Here is a 19607-nt window from a genome sequence, read left to right on the forward strand (position 1 = left end):
CAAGAAGGGAGACAAGCCAGGGTCTGAAAGATGTTGAAGGCACAGACAGTTCAAGCCAGGGTGAACAACTTGTCCTGAATTGCCTGGGACTTCTGATTTTAGTGCTGAAAGTCCTGTAGCCCCTCTCATTCCCAGGCTACATCAGATGGAGGCTTTCTTCTTCACAGCAGGACTAAAAATAACTCACAAGGGAATAACATTCTTGTGATGTGAGTTCGTGTGTTTAGGGCTGAGTCAGTATGTCACTTATTATCTTGCAGAATAAGTCACACCTTGGGCCACACCACACAAGCCTGCCTCTGAGAGCTGGGTTTTCAAATGTCATACATGTACAGAAAAGCCATCATGTGTGTACCACTGAAGCAGTCCCCAAAGAAAAATCACATTCATAAGGGCCCAAGAAAAGGAACAGTGATCAAACCATGGCACAGCTAAAATTACTCTATATTATACAACCATTGAAAAATCATGTTTTGAAGTATCTTTAATGGCATGGAAAATGATGCATAGGGGCACATGTACCCCAATGTTTATAGCAGCACTTTCAACAATAGCCAAATTATGGAAAGAGTCTAAATGTCTATCAACTGGTGAATGGATAAAGAAGATGTGGTTTATATATACAATGAAATACTACTTGGCAATGAGAAAGAATGGAATCACGCCATTTGCAGCAACGTGGATGGAACTGGAGGGTGTTATGCTAAGTGAAATAAGTCAGTCAGAGAAAGACAGATATAATATGTTTTCATTCATATGTGGATCTTGAGAAACTTAACAGAAGACCATCAGGAAGGGGAAGGGGGAAAAATAGTTACAAACAGAGAGGGAGGGAAGGAAACCACAAGAGACTCTTAAATACAGAGAACAAACTGAGGGTGGATGGGGGGTTGGGAGAGAGGGGAAAATGGGTGATGGGCATTGAGGAGGGCACCTGTGGGGATGAGCACTGGGTGTTGTATGTAAGCCAATTTGACAATAAATTATATTTTTAAAATGATGACAATAGAATGTTCAATTTTTAAAAAGCAGATTAAGATGTCCTTCAGTGAGTGGATAAATAAACTGTGGTACATCAAGACAGTAGAATATTATCTGGTGCTAAAAAGAATGAGCTATCAAGCCATGAAAAGACACGGAGTGGGGCACCTGGGTGGCTAAGTTAGTTAAGCATCTGACTTCGGCTCAGGTCATGATCTCATGGTTCATGAGTTTGAGCCCCACATCAGGCTCTGCACTGACAGTGTGGAGCCTGCTTGGGATTCTCTCTTTCTCCCTCTCTCTGTGCCCCTCCTCTAGTCACTCTCTCTATCTCAAAATAAATTTTATTTTATTTTATTTACAATGTTTATTTATCTTTGAGAGAGAGAGAGAGAGAGAGAGTGCAAGCAGGGGAGGGGCAGAAAGAGTGGGAGATACAGAATCTGAAGCAGGCTCCAAACTCGTGAATGGCGAGATCATGACCTGAATCAAAGTCAGACGCTTAACCAACTGAACCACCCAGGCACCCCTCAAAATAAATTTTTTTAAAAACTTAAAAAAAAAAAAAAAGAAAAGATATGGAGGAAACTTAAATGCATATTACTAAATGACAGAAGCCAGTCTGAAAAGCCTACATACTATATGATTCCAACTAGATGACATTCTGGAAAAAGTGAAAATATGGAGACAGTAAAAACGTCAGTGATTGCTAGGGGTTGGAGTTGGGAAGAAGGGTAAGTAGGTGGAGCACAGGGGATCTTCAGGGCAGTGACACTACTCTGCATGATGTTATAATGGTGGATACATGCCCTTATACATTTGCCTAAACCCACAGAATGAATAACACCAAGAGTGAACCCTAAGGTAAACTATGGACTTTGGGTAATGATGATATGTCAGTGTAGGCTCATGAATTGTAACAAATGAACCACTCTGGTGGGGGTTGTTGATAACGGGGGAGGCTGTGCATGTGTGAGGCCGGAGGTATATGGGAAATCTCTGTACCTTCCTCTCAATTTTGCTGTGAACTGAAACTGCTCTAGAAAACTTAAATCTTTAAAAAAAATTTTAAAGCACATATTAATTTTAAAACCACATATAGTAAGACCTTAGTTTTATAAATTGCAAAGAAACACACCGTCGTATTAACAATATTTATTTCTGAGTGACAGGATTCTGGGGGATTTTTTATTTCTTCATATTTACTTCTGTATTTCTTTTTTTTTAATTTATTTATTTTTGAGAGAGAGTGCACGCACAGGGAAGGGGCAGAGAGAGGGACCAACAGAATCCCAAGCAAGCTCTGCGCCATCACCACAGAGCCCATTGTGGGGCTTGAACTCATGAACCATAAGATCACGACCTAAGCTAAAATCAGGAGTCAACGCTTAACCGACTGAGCCACCCAGATGCCCCTGTATTTCTTGTTTATACTTATTTATATATTTCCCAAGAAATTTTAGCATGGAACATATATTTCTTTTATTATAAGGGAAAAAATGAATAAGAATTATACATAAAATAGTACTAGGAGGAAAGTAACCAGAACCGATTAAGCCCATACTTTGAAAACTGTTTTTTACAGCTGTGGCCCACTGGGAAGGAGGTTTCCTCGCTGACCATCATCTGCTTTCCTTCTTCTCTGGAGAAAGCCCTTGCAGAGAAGGCAGGGCTTGTACAAGGTCATGGGCTCATGTTGCCTCTGCATTCCATCCAGTGAGGCTGCCCTGAGCTGTCCCCTGAACCTCAGGCTCCAGCCTCCAGGGTCTATAGGGCAAACACAATATCTCTTTCCCTCTTTTCTTGATTTTGGCATCGTGTGGACTGTGGCACTTGATAACTTCCCCAAGTCGCGTGTTACTAACTAGAAGCAGGGTGGATCTAACACAGGAAGTCTGCACTTTAGACCCAAGTGGCCTGAGCTGACATCCCTGCTCACCACTACGGGCTGTGTAGTCTTGGGCACATTACTCCATCTCTTTCTACCACAGCGGCCTCGTGTCTATTGTGAGGATTAAATGAAATAACGTTCTAGCACAGATCCTGGCACAAGCATCTCATGAGGGGCTTCATTTATATCAATTTTCTCTCTCCTTCCTTTTACATTTACCACACAAGAACTCAGTTCTCTATCCCCCTCCCATCGATTCAGAGAGCTTCCCAAGTGGCAGGGGCAACATCTGACCTCCAAAATTTCTCCTTCCCACCCATCCAGGACTCTGCTCCTCCTGGGTCACAACCCCTCAGTTGATGTCTGAGTGGCAGGCCGGTGGCTCCGTGGAGAGGTGGCCAGGGTGGGAAGAGGTGGCTAACTTGAGACCCCCACCTTACCAGGCTAAAATAATCTGATCATCAGGTATGCATACACAATAAACCAGGGCCCTGTTTAACTGGAACACAATTTGTGAGCATTATGTCCATTTCTTCATAAGGAAAACAAATTGATCCTTGAACATTCAGTCCTTCCCAGCATCATTCTGGGTGCAGGCACACAGTGGAGATGAGACAAGGTCTCAGCCCTCACAGGGCTGTCTCTTCTCCTGCTGGAGGTGTGGGCTACATCCACCCACCTTCATTACCAAGACGTGAAGGAAAGAGGCAGGGCCACTGGAGAAGTTGGGAACCGTACTTATGGTTCAGCCCATCAGGCATCATCCAGCTTCCTCACATGGAGACTTAGAACCCTCACCCTGAAGCCATGAGCCCACTGGTCCACCTGAGAATCAGTGCCAAGAAGAAGGTATTACATGGCACTGACTACCCTCATTCAAGATACTAAATTGCCTGCTCTGGCACTGGGTGGCTGGGTGACTTTGGACAAGTCATTTAACATCCCCTACTCATAGTGTCCTCCCTGTAAAGTTGGGCAAAGATAACATCCCTCATAGCGTTACTGAGGAGAGCACAAGAAATCATGTGCAGAAAGCCTGAGACAGAGCATCAGGAGACAGTTGGGGCTTCCCCACTGCCCTCTCAGAAGCGGTACCAAGTGGAGATGAATAGAGCATGGTGGTTAACAGCAGAGCCTCCGGAGACAGGCTGACTGGGGTCAAATGCCGTTCCACCTCTCACCAGCTGTGTGACGTCTCTATGCTAAAATGTCCCCATCTACAAGATGAGGGTAGTAACAATAATCCCTGCCCCGTAGGGCTGTGGAAGCTAAATTACTATATGGGATGTGCTTAGAACAGTGTTAGATGTATTAAAAATAGTGTGTTTGCTTTTCTTCCCCTTCTTCTTCCAAAAAACATTGTTTATGGGAGCATTGATTATGTTGTAGCAATTAGTACATGATTATACATCCCAGGCAACCTTTGAGGGTATGCAGGAATGTCCCACTTTACCACCAAGCATAGAGAAAGGTACATCAGCTGTGAATATAGTCACCCTCAACACACACATACACACACACACACACACACACACACACACCACTGTATCCAGGATGACCAAACATGACGGTGACAACTGTATCGTTCACTTGGTCAGAAATCACAAGAAACTATTGAAGGTGGGAGTACCCTGTCACTCACGCCTTGTCTGCTGTTAGACTCAGACTTGGGTTCAAGTCCTAGCACTGCTCTTCCTTAGCAGTCTGACCTTAGGCAAGTCACTTAACCTGGCTTTCCTCCCCAGAAAAGTGCCCCAGGAGGCTGTAGGGGAATTAACCCCGCCTGTCCCACGAGGGTGTCCTCGCCCCCTGGTGGGGATGACAGAATCCTTAGCAGACTCTGACTCCCTAGTGCTTCCAGCCTAACAGTCCTGGGAAGCTTCCTCCTTCTCCCTGCAGGAGACCCAGCCCCGACAAGCCCGTGGCTTCTTTACTTCCCCCTGAGAGGGCCCCGAAAGGCAGCCTGAAGAGTGTTAAGAGAACACCAGCTGCGGAGCTCTGGGAGGCAGGAGTACTAGCCAGGGGCCCCAGACCCTGCACTCTGTTGACTCAAACTGCAGAGAATTTCCAGGCTTTCACAGCCGTTTCCTGGGCAGGAGGAAACAAGACAGCTAGGCCCCTCTCTGCCCTCTGTCCACTGGCCTTTCCTTTGGGGGAAGTCAGCCTGAGTGCTATACGATAGCTTTGACACCAAGCTCCTGGAGGTGAGCCAGGCTAGGGAAACAGGTTGGGCACATGTACCCACTCCAGAGAGGAGGGAAAGGGCACAGGGGGCAAAGCTGGGCACAGAAGGAAACATGGAGACAGAGATAAAAACAGAAGCTGCAACCAGAACACAGGACAGGAGGGGCAGGCACAGAAACAGGGGCAGGCTCAAGGATGGAGACAGGGCTGGGCCAGCACAGGGTCCTACGTGGACGGGGGTGCAGCACAAGGTCGAGGTGGAGGACAGAGGGAGTAAGCACAGAGCTGAGCTGGGAAAGGGATAGAAGGCAGTGGGGGGAAAGCCCTTCCCAGAAGACTTGCATAACCTGGGGACCCGCTATTTCCCCAGAGGGGCCCACAGGAAATCTGGGGGTGGGCTCTCCACTCAGAACCCACATTTTCACCCCAGCCTGTGCACCCTTTCCAACAGCAGCAGACGGAGCATGGTTTAGTTAAGTTAGAGGACTGGCAAGATTCACTTCTTATTTTAAAATCATGACAGCAACAATAAAAATACTCAGCTGAAATGGCACCCAAAAAAGCCAACTCCCCTGAAAGTTAAAGTCAAGCGCCCCCATCCCAGCACCTTGTACCTTTAAGGAGGATAAGGGTTCCCTCGCGTCCCAGCTGAAGAGCAGGTTATTCTTGGATATAGCAATGACTTACCTAAAACTGAGTTATTCCCCTTTCCTCTTCTGGCCAGCCTCTCTTCACTCTGGGGAGCTTTTACCATTTAAGGTCAATGTTACATCTGGCTCTGGAGCTCCGAGCTGAGAAGCCTCTGGCTGCTGAGCCTTGGCCACCGCCTCCTCCTAGAGGGGCTGGGACTTGGAGCCTGGAGCTCCTCAGGGAGCCCCCTGTGTCCCCACTGAGGGGGCTAATGGCAGGGGAAGCTGACCAAGCCAGCCCCAGGGCTCAGGGCAGACTGGGCCTGCAAGGCAGCTGCTTGCCCTGAGTGCCTCGCATGGGCACCCACACAGCAGAGGGCAGTGCCCATGGGCGGCTCGTGCTGCTGGGCACTGTCCTGGCCAGACAGGGACCAAAAGAACTCTGCAGATCTGCCTCCTAGCCTGGAATCCCCAGCAAGCATGTGAAGCTGGACAAGACCCTGGCTCAGGGCCAGGAGAAACTGGGAACACTTCCTGTCCCAGAGATTCATGGCGGGGGGGGGGGGGGGGGGATGCTGCTCCCACCTTAAACCCTTGGGATTATCAGAGAGAAGGGCCTAGTAGGTTCAGCTAATTCCAGACCTGGCAGCAGCCCCAGGGGCTTCAATCCCTGTTCCTGCATTAAGCGGACCCATGGACTTTGCATTCTGGAGCCCCAGTCTCCTCATCTCTAAGACAGGGATAACAGTGATAACACCTCACTCACAGAGTTGCAGGAGGGATAAAGGAGACCATAGGGAAGGCTTAGCACAGTGTCAGCATGTCACAGTGCTGACAGGCACAAATTTGTTTCCTTCCCCTGCCCAGATGCAGGCAAGGACGGGTTGTCTCTCTCCTGGAGCCCACATGCTGACCCTACTTGCTCCTCACCCACCTTGGATGCAGTGCCCACCTAGGGCCAAAGTCCTGGAGCTCCAGACTCTGTGCAAGTCACATGGGGACTCCAGCCTTCTTCTGAGGCCAGAGGCAGCTCAGAGAAGCCCTGGATAGAGTTGCCAGATAAAATACAAAACACCCACTTAACTCTGAATTTCAGATAAACAACACATAACTTTTGTAGTATAAGTATATCCAAAACAACATTATACAGTGTAGTTTTAAGTATGTCCTATATATATATATATATATATATATATATATATATATATATATATATACTTGTGTGCATGCGAGGGTGTGTGATGAGGGTGCAAATTGTGGGTGTGTATACAAACCATATATTGAACACCTGCTGTATTCCAACCTCTATAATAGATGCTCTACATAAAAGCATGTAGTGCCCTACAAAATGGAGTTATTGTACCTTCCCTTCCAAAAGGAAATTGAGACATGAAGAAGTGAAACCATTCTCCTGACATTCCACAGATGGGAAATGGTAGAGCTAAGAGGTGAACTTAGGTGGATTGGCCTTAAAGCTCTTTCCCCTTGGGGCACCTGGGTGGCTCAGTCAGTTAAGTGTCCAACTCTTGATTTCGGCCCAGGTCATGATCTCACGGGTTCATGAGTTCAAGCCCCACGTCAGGCTCTGTGCTGACAGGTACAGAGCCTGCTTGGGATTCTCAGTCTTCCTCTCTCTCTGCCCTGCCCTGCTCATATGCTTTTTCTCTCTCTCTCTCTGTCTGTCTCTCTCTCTCTCAAATAAATAAACTTAAAAAGCTCTTTCCCCTTCAGCCAGAGTGTCTTAAACTAGAGTTCATAGATAGCCTTCGGGAGCTTCTGAGCCCACTGAAATTGTATGTGAAACACTGTGTGATTTGTGTTTCTCTTGGGTCCAGGCCCATAGCTTTCACCAGACTCACAAGGAATCATCAAATAACTTCTAAAATCACTGAATTAGTACAAGAATTTCATAAAACACATTACTAGTGGGCATGTAATATGGAACAAGTTCTATAGAAGACAATTTAGCCTTATCAAGATTATAAGGTTCATCTCCTTTGGCCCAGTTTCACTTCTAGGAATTTTTTTCTACAAACACACTCCCACACTTGGGAGATGACAAATGAACAAGATTATTCACTGCAGCTTTGTCTATAAAAGCAAAAGGATTGGAAACGACACAAATGTGTATCAACTGGGGGCCATAAAAAGATGATGGGGTCCAGCCATAACAAAGGATAAGGAAACTCTGTGTAGTGATATGAAAAGCCTCCAAGATATGATTAAGTGGGAAAAGTAAGATAACAGAACAGTATATGGATAGATAGATAGATAGATAGACACACAAACATGCACAAATATACTTATGTTCACACATACACAAGTCACAAGTTCATGTGTGTATGTGTGCACACAATCTCACTAAAACAGCATATGAAACAAATAACATTAACAATAGTGGCCAATGGGGAGAGAAACCGAGTGGCTGGGGCAGAAAGTATCCACTATATACCTTATGTATGTATTCAAAGTTTTGAATCATATGAATAAATCATATGTTTATATTCAAAAATAATAATGAAACAAATGCATTGCAGTGAATAGGGATTTAATCAAATCATCTTCCAGCACTGCCTCCCCCAAGTGTCAAAGTGTATTGACACGAACCTAACCAAAAATAATTTTCATTGCTTTTGTTTTCTATTTTGGAATAATTACAGACACACAGGAAGTTGCAAAAACAGTACAAAGAGTCTCATGTATGCTTCCCCCAGCTTCCCCCCAGTGGTAACATCTTTCTTGGCTGTTGTACAATATGAAAACCTGGAAGTTAGCATTGGTGCATTACTTTTACTAGACTATAGATCGTATTCTAAAGGTTATTTTTAAAATACAGTATAGCCTCTCACAGCTCATATATTCATTTAAAAATGTTTATTGAGCACCTTTAGAGTGCCAGACCTGGTGTTGGATGACGAGATGTGGTAGGGACAACTTAGACCCATCTCTGCCCGTGTGGGGTATAGACTAGTGAAGGTGACCCCCTTAATCAAGTGGGAATAGCATCGCAGAAGCCCAGAAGCCAGCAGTGCACAGGGAGTGCTGACCAAAGCTCTAAAAAAGGAACCGTGTCCCTTGCTGTCCTGGTCATGGAGCTTCACAGCTTGCCTGAAAGCTGACTTTTAATCCTTAAAAGAGCATGAGCAATTACTTGGCTATTTTTATCCTTGTTCCTGGAGCCACACAGGGATTTGGCCTCACTCTACCAAAGTCTTCAGCTCATCACTCATTCCCATCAGAGACAATCATGTGTCCTCAGCATTAAAGCGGTGGCCCAGCAGAGATACACTGGCACACAGCTGGGGGAAGTTCTCCCAACAGACCATTTGACTCAGAGCCAGGGAAGAAGTCTGAAAGTCCCAGGCCAAAAGCTCATCCTGGGACTGAAGGAAGCCAGCTTGGAGAAGCAGCATCTTGCCAAAAACACTGCCAGCTCAGGGACTGACAGCTGGGATGACCACACTGAGATTTCCCTGCCCCTTGTATGCTCAGAGACTCTGTGCTATGCCTAGCACTTAGTAGGCCTGGGATGAGTAAGCAAATAAATAAGTGGCCAAGTCAGTGGGAACGACACCTAGGTGTCAATCAGATGACAATGACAGGTGTCATTTACCGCACATGGTGCCAGGCACTGTGTTAGCTACTATACATGTGAGGTCTAGTTCAGTCCTCACCAAATCCATGTGATGTAGGGCTTCTCACACCCATGTCCTAGATGAGGAATGCAAGACACAGAGAGGTCAACAAGCATGCCCATGTCTCTTGGTTTGTAAAGCCAGATCTTCCTGACGCTAGAGTCCCCAGGTGTTGGGTTCAAGACAACAGAATGGGAACATAAGGTGTCTCCTCTCTCTCCCAGGATTCCATTGAAATAATAGCAAAGGACTCCTTAAAAAGAAATAAACGCCACAAAGAGAATAGGAGGGGGCATTAGTGAGGACGTTTCTGGAACTGGCAACAGGAGGGAGGATGCAGGAAGGATGCCTAATAGAGGCAGGAGGGGGCTGTGACCCATGGAGAAGGGGCTCTGCTGTTCTGCACCTGAAAATCCAGCTGTGACAAGGGCAGAAATGAGATACACAGCCAAGCAGATGATTCAGTCTATGGAGAGAAGGGGCTGGAAAGGAACTACCTCGGGTAAATTTTGTACACAGCGTTTGGACCAAATGCCTTCAGGCGAATTGAAGACAAGAACTATAAACAAATATTGAGTAGATTTCTTTTCCATATGGATTAGCGATTTTGAAAGTACTTTCTGTGCATCCCTGGGCTGAGTAAATTAGTAAACATGTTAATAAGGAGAATCAAGTTTCTCATTATAAGAAGAGGGAGATACAAACACAGAAAGGAGGGAAAATTGAATAAGCCATGCAGTGCTGGGTTGGAACTGTAGGTACTGGCATGGACTAGATTGGCAGGTAGGTAGATAGAAGGGGAGAGAGAAGGAAGGGATAGAGAGATAAACAGGTGGGAATGTGTATATAAACATATTTATATACATACAGACAGATGTGTGTGTGCAGAAACATACATCTGTTTCCTAGCTCTGCCCACTGAGAAGGTCTGGAAATAGCATGCTCCAGTTACAATGAACACACTTTGTACACAGATTTGGATTTGTAAATACCATTCTCCAACGAAAGGATCTGGGATTCCTTGGAGAAACGAGTACCTCGAGGGCTGGGATAGGGAAAGTATGAGAAGAGCCTGGAACATCTGACTGTGCCAAATAGTAAGGAACTGCCTCAGAAATGATGGTGACATCAAAGAACAGAGGAAGGGGCTCTTACTGGCCAAACCTAAAACAATATGAGCATCAGGTAACTAATGACAGTAAAATGATAACCCATGAATCAAGTGGTCCTGGAATGGGCTGGGGAGAAAAAGCATCCTGGTACCCTGACTTTGCTTTGGGCCAGTTCTAGAGGGAATGATGCTGGAAAAATCGTCATCTGCTTTCCCCACTCTTCCTCAAGAGCATGACTTACCCGTTTGTCTCAAGGAAGCACACTGCGCACATATCCTGTTCCTGGCCTCTGCTAGGCAGTGAGGTTACAGAGATAAACAAAACATGACTCCTGCCCTCCAGGGGCTTATGGTATGAGGCTCAAGAAAGGAAGGAACACTTGTAATCTAAGGCATGTGAAAGTGATTTGCAAACTATCTGTCGGTGTGCTTACATGAGATGTCACTAGTAAAACTCTTCTATGAGGAAGAACACGGGTGGGCTAGGATGGGGTCATTGAACTTGAACCAAGTGTTTCAGGAATTCCAAGGAAGAAGTGGGACTTTAGGAAGGTTTGCTTTCTAGAGGAGTTGGCATTTGAGGCAAGGTCAAGGTTTCAAGAGATCAAAGTTTCAAGAGGCAAGTGGGTTAGGGAAACTGTTCCTAAAGGAAGAAGTAGGGTGAGCCTAAGTATGGCAGTGGAAAAGCACTCGGGAATGCGGCGGCAGGGGTTCTGTCATGGGGCTGGCTGAGTAGGTCATACTGTGAAGGAGCCTTGGCTTCAGAGTTTGGGTCTACCTGCATGATAGCCGGGAGCCCCACGGGGGTTCTAAGCAAGGATAGTGTCCTCAAAAGTTTTGATCCTGCGATGGGTAGGGAGAATGTTAATGCCACAGGGAAGCCAGGAGCAGGAGCACACTGCTTAAAGAAGACATGAGTTCAGTTTTTTTTTATTTGTTTGTTTGTTACTTATTTTTGAGAAAGGCAGAGTGCAAGCAGGGGAGGGTCAGAGAGAGAGGGAGAGAGAATCCCAAGCAGTCTCCATGCTATCAGCACAGAGCCTGGCATGGGGCTTGAACTCATAAACCGTGAGATCATAACCTGAGCTGAAATCAATGCTTGACTGACTGAGCCACCAACGCACCCCAGACATGAGTTCAGTTTGAGATACCGTTGGGATGCGCAGGTGGAGATGCCCCGAAGATGGTAGAAATGCAGGCTTGCCAGATTGTTGCTTGAGAGAGATCTCAACTGATGGCATAAATCTTAAAAATAGGGGTCTCTAGAGAGCCTGAAGTCACAGATGAAGATTGTAAACAAGATTTTGGACTTTGAAAGAGTCATGTCTACAGACTGATGGGATCAGAAGCCAATTTGCAGGGGTTGCTGACAGGGTTTTGATGTGAAGGTAATGCTCAGTTCTTCATCCATTCAGCAACCATGTGATAACATGAGTGTGTGGGAAGAGGGAGGGAGGATGTGGGTAAGGATGGACTGAGATACCAGGGTGACCTTAGAAGTCCCATAAAGGGGAGATGGTCAGGAAAGGATTTCAGAGAAGGCAGTACTGCTCTTTGGAGAAGTCTAGATGAGTCTGTCCCCTCCTCTGAGTTCCCCTGCATCCCAAGTTCACACACATCCATCAAAGAAGTAGCTTACATTGAAACATTACAACAATGTTTTGTTGCACCAATTTTATAAACTTTTACAGTGCAATATGTGTTATTTTTCCGAGACAAACCAAAGGTTAATTTCTCAAGGTTCTTGCTGCCTACTTTAGCATCATTTGATGGGAGGATCTTTTATATACAGTTATGATAGATGAAAAATAAACCAGATTGCAAATCTTTTTTTTTTTTACGCTTAAACCATGTACCAAGTTTTTGCTCCAAATTGTGTAGGATAAGTTAAACTTAAATTGCATTCTATTAACCAATATGAGTGTATTTCTGTAAGCATAGTTATGTTGAAATAAAGCAAAAAAAAAAAAAAAAGAAGCAGCTTAGGGGGAAGAGAGGCCTGTGGTGCTGGGCTGCTCAGGAAGGGCTTTGTGGGAGAAGGAGGAAATTCAGCGGGGCATTAAGTGCTGAGTAGAGCAGGGAAAGTCAAGGAGAAAGAAAGAATTCCAAGCTAGGCTGACATGCAAGCAGACCTAATGGCAGGACAGATGGGTAAAATGCAGGATTCTTAAAGTTGCAAAGAACAGAAACCCACTCTGGCTGGCTCAAACGTAAAGGGGGCTCATGCCAATGATAACTGAGCCCCACAGAACATGAGGACAGGAAAGGAAGTACACCCAGACCTCAAGGGAGCAGAGAGCCATCAGAACTTGAGGCCTCTACCCTATCTTAAAGTCTGTATCCTTGTCTCCCACAAACCACGTGATTCCCTCTCTCCCTCTTCCTCCCTTTCTCTACACATCTGCTTCCTCTTCCTTCTCCTCTCTCCTTTTTGTGCACACTCTCCTTGCTATGGCTCATATTGGCCTCTCAATTCCAGCCCTGTTCTCCCCACAACCACCTGACAACTGTCTTGTTTCAGATTCTCAAAAGCATCTGATTGGCCTCGCTTGTCTGTTTAAGCCAAGTATCATAAGTCATTAACTACCCTAGGGGCAGGTATCCTGCTCTAATCTAGTAGTCATAGCTGAGGCCATGTGATAAATATGGTGTCCTTGTTCAGAGACTGTGGTGGGACAGGTGATAAAAGATGTCATGGACAAAGAGTGAGGAAAAGACCACACATTTACCAAGCTCCCATTATGAGCCAGAGTCGTGCTAGGTGACCTGTATTACCTTATTCAATGGTCCTGTAAGATAGCTTTCATTATTCTTATTTTTCAAACGAAGAAACTGAGGTTAAGAAAAATTAAGCAACAGGCCTATGGTCATAAAGGTACAGGGTAACTGAGCCAGGAGTTAAACCAAGTTCTATCCAACTCTGAAATCAATACTCTTTCCATAGGATCACTCTGCCAGGGAATGGGGAGCTAGTTAGAACCATTGAACTTACTCTAAGAACACCACAGAGGTCAACCAGTCTTATAGGCCACCCTGCTTAAAGATATTTGCTATGGCAGACCTTTTTAACATTTTAGGGTCCCTTTATTAGGTCTGAGGGCCTAATAAAAACAATGGAACATGCCCATACAATTTGACATGTACTTTCATGGGATTTACATACCTCCTAAGGCTCATCCATAGGCCTCCACCTAAGAACCTTTTCTCTAAAACATCCCTGACTATTGATTATTCACCCCCTACTTGAATTCCTCAAAAGAGAGAGAGTTTATAGCCCTATGTGGCAGCCCATTCCAACAATAGAAAGGTCTCTGTAACTTTTTCTCCTTTACTTCTCTTGTGCCCAATGGTGAAATGCAGAGCCAATCTCTCTCATACCCTGGCAGTCCTTCAATATATGAAGACAGTGACAGCTGAGGCCACGAGCTTGTCATTTGTTTAAACTCTTGTCCCATGCTGGTCCCTCTCATCACTAAACAACACAAACTTTGCCAAAGTCTGTCTCACATTATAAAGTCCAGAACAGTATAGGGGACTGCTAGTTGTCATCCAGCCACTAGTCTCTTTATTCAGGGGATTCTATTTTCATATGGCCAGAACACCAGATTGCTTTGAATTCAACCTACAATTGTATTGGCTCCTGGAACAATGATGTCATTACTTGACTCATAAAAAACGCATGGTCCACTGAGACCCCAGATCTATATCACAAAATTGATCTATCCTTACCTTGCCCTCCCCTAAACAACCCTGAGTTACACTGTAGTCTCAGTCTGTAGTCTCAGGACTTCTGTGCTGGTGCCATGACACAACAGATTGTTTATCTCACCAAAGGAAAGGTCAAAGCTTTCTTATATTATCCCTTCTGGCCTTACATAGTTTCTCTTTTGGATGAAAAAGGGGAAGAGATGTGAAGCAGAAAAAGATTTTTGAGGTTTTCAAGTTGACATTCCACCATTAAATTAATGCTAACAAAAGCTTGATTTCACTAATCCTGAGAGGAACTTGATCTCCAGATGCATTGGACTCGCTGGTTCGATGACTACACCATGAGTGAGACCTTCTTCCACAGCTCAGAGCCGGGTGTTTTTCCTTTTTAAAGGACTTTGAAGTTGCAGAGAGCATATATCGCTTTTTAAGAGCAAACCCAAAATAAGTTTTGTAAGCAGCTTTGTTCAAATGAAGGCTAACTGAATTAAATAGAACAGTTCCCTTTCATAACCATAAAAGAAGAAGAAAGAAAGGCGGGGGGATGCATTTGTTCCCCCTCATCTCCCTGATGCTTAATATGCTGGACTGCTCCAGGGCTTACTTCTCAGACCTCGATTCTCTTCTCCCTGCACTCACTCCCAAGAGGATCTTCTCCGAGCTCATGATTTTAAATGCTGTCTGAAGACTCTCAAATGTTTGGGTCTAGTCTAGACCTCTCCTCCAAACCCCAAAGTCATGTATCCAACTGCTGGCCGAACACCTCTTCTTGGGCGTCTGATACACTTCTCCAGTTTACTCCATGCAGCCCCCAATACCTGCTCTCCCCTCAGCATTTTCCATCTTGGTAAATGGCAAGTCCATCCTTCAAGTTGCTCAAGCTCAAAATGTGAATCATTCACGGCCCCCCACTTGCAGCTCCCCACACATCCCATAGGGAATCCATCAGAAAATTATCTCTGCTCTACCTTCAAAATGCAACCAAGGGCACCTGGGTGGCTCAGTCAGTTAAGCATCTGACTTTGGCTCATGTTATAATCTCATGGTTTGTGAGTTCAAGCCCCACATCAGACTCTCTGCTGTCAGCACAGAGCCTGCTTTGCAACCTCTGTCCCCCTCTCTCTGTCCCTCCGCTGCTTGAACTCTCACTCTCTCTCAGAAATAAACATTAAAAAAATACATCTAGAATCTAACCATTTCTTACTACTTTTATCACTACCACCCTGGTCTATGTGGTCATGACTTCTCACCATGATGTCAATGCTGTTGACTCCTAACAGCTCTCCTGCCCCCCACAGATCAGGCAGAGTGATTCTTTCCAATTATGAATTAGATCATGTCTAACAAGACTTAATTTGTATCACATACCATACACAGCAATTTCTCTACATCACTCATTCTCAAAACGTACTCTCCAAAAATGTCCAGTCTGTATTTTCCAGTAAGACAACAAAGCCTAGAGAGACAAAGTATTTCATCCATGATCACACAGCTGCTCCACGAATGAGCTGGACCTGGTGTCCTAAGACCATGCTTTTTCCTTGAATCCAATTGCTGAAGAATTCCATTCTCCCCCACCTCTAGGAAATCCCTTTCTCAAAGCAGCCTGATCAAGTTGAGTTCATAAAAAATATTTTAACAAAAGCAAGTAGGTAAGGATGGGAGAAATGCAGGAATAACACTTCTGTGGAAGACGTCAGTCTTCTTGATAGCAGTTTACTTGCTCAATTTATTCCATCCAATGATGGAATTCCATCAGTGAATCAATCCAATTTATGGGTCGATATGTCATACAGAAGTTTTGGGGATGCCTGGGTGGCCTAGTCAGTTAACATCCTACTCTTGATTTCGGCTCAGGTCATGATCTCACAGTCATGAGATTGAGCCCCATGTCAGGCTCCACTCAGTGTGGAACCTGCTTAAGATTCTTGGGGCGCCTGGGTGGCTCAGTCAGTTAAGCGTCCGACTTCAATTCAGGTCACGATCTCGCAGTCCATGAGTTTGAGCCCCGCATCAGGCTCTGGGCTGATGGCTCAGAGCCTGGAACCTGCTTCAGATTCTGTGTCTCCCTCTCTCTCTGCCCCTGCCCCGTTCATGCTCTGTCTCTCTCTGTCTCAAAAATAAATTTTAAAAAACGTTAAAAAAATTTTTTAAAAAAGATTCTCTCCTTCCCTCTCCTTTTACTTCTCCCTTGCTCATGCTCTCTTGCTCTCTCTCTCTTTCTCTCTCTCTCAAAAAATAAAAATAAAAGAGGTTTTTCAACCAAGTGTCTGGGGCCACATGAGGATAATAACAACCAGGGCCATATTTTCTCTCCTTCCCTTTCTTGGGATTCTGGGCCCTTTACTATCATTTATTTATTTTGTACCTCATTCTGGGTACAGTGTTGCACAGCCTCAGTACCTCTTTTATTTCAACAATGACAAAAATTACACAAATATCTGAAAACATCCTCCAAACATGGAGAAATGTCTATGCTTCAGAGCTCACAAATGCCCCATCCAATCCATTTGTTTTTGTAAACTTGAACTTTCACATTTAAAATAAACCATGTACTAGACAAAAGAATTCACTTTGGATCTCAGCCTTCCTTTGTATTCTTCCTTCCTTTTTCTAGATTAAAAGCCAAAGACATCTTCTTAAAGCATATAGGCCTGTTTTGGATTTTCCAAAAGCTACTTTTTAGGGATGTTAGGGACTTCCCTCATCTTTCTTGGGTAGGAATGTTGCCTGATTTTATTTTCTAAATGTTGAAACATTCTGAGAATGGAAAACTGCAAGGCAGACCCATGGTTGTGGGTGTATAGACCCTGGGGGTGGGTGATGGGTTCCCCAAGAATAGCAAGGGCTTAAGTGGAATGGGTAACCTCTAAAACGTGCATCACCTTTGGCAGCCAAGCTGTCATCCCATGGCCCACAAGGAACCTGCTTGTGCTTTGAGTGTGGATGTAGGACGTTGGGGATTATGGTGAAATACAAATGTGATGTGAACCATATTGGCCCTGAGAAAAGACAGTATCTGATATTAAACAAGACACAGCTTGCACAACAAGAAGTGAAGAAGTGGAAGGCACCAAAGCACAAGACCAGACTTAATACCAGATTGTGACCAACCTTTAAAATCCAAAAAAAACCTCAGAGAAAAACAGGATAGGATCTCAGTGGATACAGTCAAAGGGACCTACCATGAAGGGAGAGAAGGGGGATCTGTAGGGTCAGTGGAGGAGAGCAGGAAGGAAAATGTTTTATTCTTCCATAAGTCTGAAGACCCACCAGAGCCTTAAGGAAGTTGGCACATGTGGCAGAGCAGGGACCCAAAGCCACGGCTTAATATCCACAGCTTAATATTCATTTGTATGTTCATTCATTCAATAAACATGTATCTTTTCTACTTCCCCCTAACTAATCTCCTTGTCTCTACTCCTCTGTCTCTAATCCCCCCATAGCAGCCAGAAAGGTACTTCTAAAGTATTGCTCTGTTGTTTACATCAGAAGAAGACCAGATGCCAGTGACTGAAAGCATTCTACTCCCTGCATCAAGAGACCTCCCTGAGCCCTCCCAAGCCTTCCCTCCTCCTTCCTGCTTACATGATCCACTGCTGACCTTGGGCCCTCACATACCTTCTCTACTTGTGTTAATATAAAATCCCATCACAAAAGCCTGAGCAATGCCACCTTTCATTTTGTATTGGAATAATTCTTTTAGCTCTTGGGGTTCAATCTTATTCTTTGTGTTTTTAGAGAAGAAAAAGGAGAGTGGGGTAGAATCAATGATACTCACTGGGGCCCCCATCTACCATTTCTTTTTTCCCCCAGACCTTCTCAATGATGCCTCCATATAACACCTACATGTAACAGAGGGACTGCTATTATAAACTTCAAAAATAAATTACAATCTTTGCTATGGCTAGAGGTGGGAGTTACAAATCTCATTGGGGTAGATTGCACTTACTATGAGAAAAAAAATCAACTGAGTGACTTCCCCTAACAAATATAAGGCAAATAGGCACTTATACACGAAAGAGATAAAACAGAAATTCCTGTAGCCTGACAAAAACCACCTCTCCCAAATGTCTGTGGTATGCAAAATTGTCTAGTGGGGTAAATCTCCACAGGAGACCAAGGCCTTGAACCCCTGACCCATTCCTTTTGCAGAAACATAATTGTTAGAACCTCACTGATGTATCAGGAGGGTCCTGATTGGGATCTACAAGCAGGAAGGGACAGCAAATGCCCCAGTGGGGAATATACCATAAGAGTCCAGTCTTGTGATCCAGCTGTTAATAACAGCTTAAGTACTAATGAAAGAGTACATTTATGGTAGAGCATGAAGTGAGGCTGTAAGTCCCTCTCTACTAAGCTACTTTGGCATGGTGGTATGCTTTGGGTGTAATGCCTAAGTTGAATGTATGAACTAAAACAGCTATAACTGTAACCTAAATATGAGTCTCTCCTGTGACCCAAGTATGTATATCTGTCAGGTAGAGAAGGTTATACTACAGTAACAAACAGCTCCAAAATCTCAGCGGCTTACAACAGTAAAGTTTTATGTCTTAGTCATGTTACATGCTGGCTATGGTTTGGCCATAGCTCTGCTCCATGAACTCTTCACTCTAGGCCTCAAACTGAAAGAGCAATTCCTACATGGAACAGTGCCATTTTTGTGATAGAGGAAAAGATAGATTATGATGGAGTTTAAAGCTTCTGATTGGAAGTAGTACATGTTACTTCCACCTCATTGGCCAAACAAGTCATAGAGCCTCACTGGACAGCAGTGGAGTAAGAAATACAGTCCATACATGAAAAAGGCCCAGTAGGGACAATCTATTACAGAGAGTTCTAGACCAATGAGGGCATCACCATAGCAATGATCCACAACTACATGGGACCTGTTTTCAACTATGACACCATATGATGGCAACAGAAACAGTGATAACATCATCATTGGACCAGTAAGATTCTAGAGTTCTCTCTGCCTAGCATTTGGCTGTTAGGACCATCCCTTTGGACTGAATGACCCACGGGGGTTATTAGAAAATTCAAGGGAGGGGCGCCTGGGTGGCGCAGTCGGTTAAGCGTCCGACTTCAGCCAGGTCACGATCTCGCGGTCCGTGAGTTCGAGCCCCGCATCAGGCTCTGGGCTGATGGCTCGGAGCCTGGAGCCTGTTTCCGATTCTGTGTCTCCCTCTCTCTGCCCCTCCCCCGTTCATGCTCTGTCTCTCTCTGTCCCAAAAATAAATAAAAAATGTTGAAAAAAAAAAAAATTTAAAAAAAAAAAAAAAAAAAAAAAAAAAGAAAATTCAAGGGAGAAGATACCTCAAGTGGAAAATACTGGACTTCCTGCTAACAGACAAGCATGTAGATGCTTGGAAAATTTAAGGGAGATAATTGTAGTTGTATTCCAAGTTGGGGAGAAAGTTCATACCAATTATAAACTAAATCAAGAAAGTAGCCTATGATTATAACAG

General features: G+C 44.6%; 1 protein-coding gene and 1 long non-coding RNA gene across 7 annotated transcripts in view; one reads left to right on the forward strand and one right to left on the reverse strand.

Annotated features, from left to right (window-relative positions):
- Nucleotides 1–6128, reverse strand: part of IRAG1 (inositol 1,4,5-triphosphate receptor associated 1) — a 121805-nt gene extending 115677 nt beyond the window's left edge. For 2 of the 4 annotated variants that reach the window (XM_058688221.1, XM_058688220.1), the window contains exon 1: nucleotides 5744–6125. In XM_058688221.1, the coding sequence (XP_058544204.1) occupies nucleotides 5744–5810 (67 nt within the window). In that variant the 5' untranslated portion in view covers nucleotides 5811–6125. Of the gene's footprint in view, nucleotides 1–5670 lie in introns of all 4 variants that reach the window. The other 2 variants (XM_058688215.1, XM_058688222.1) reach the window with 2 other exon arrangements.
- LOC131487471 (uncharacterized) overlaps nucleotides 1–19607 on the forward strand; it is a 200054-nt gene that overhangs the window by 158925 nt on the left and 21522 nt on the right. The window lies entirely within an intron of this gene.

This window comes from Neofelis nebulosa, chromosome 10, assembly GCF_028018385.1.
Source record: "Neofelis nebulosa isolate mNeoNeb1 chromosome 10, mNeoNeb1.pri, whole genome shotgun sequence".
NCBI lineage: Eukaryota > Metazoa > Chordata > Mammalia > Carnivora > Felidae > Neofelis > Neofelis nebulosa.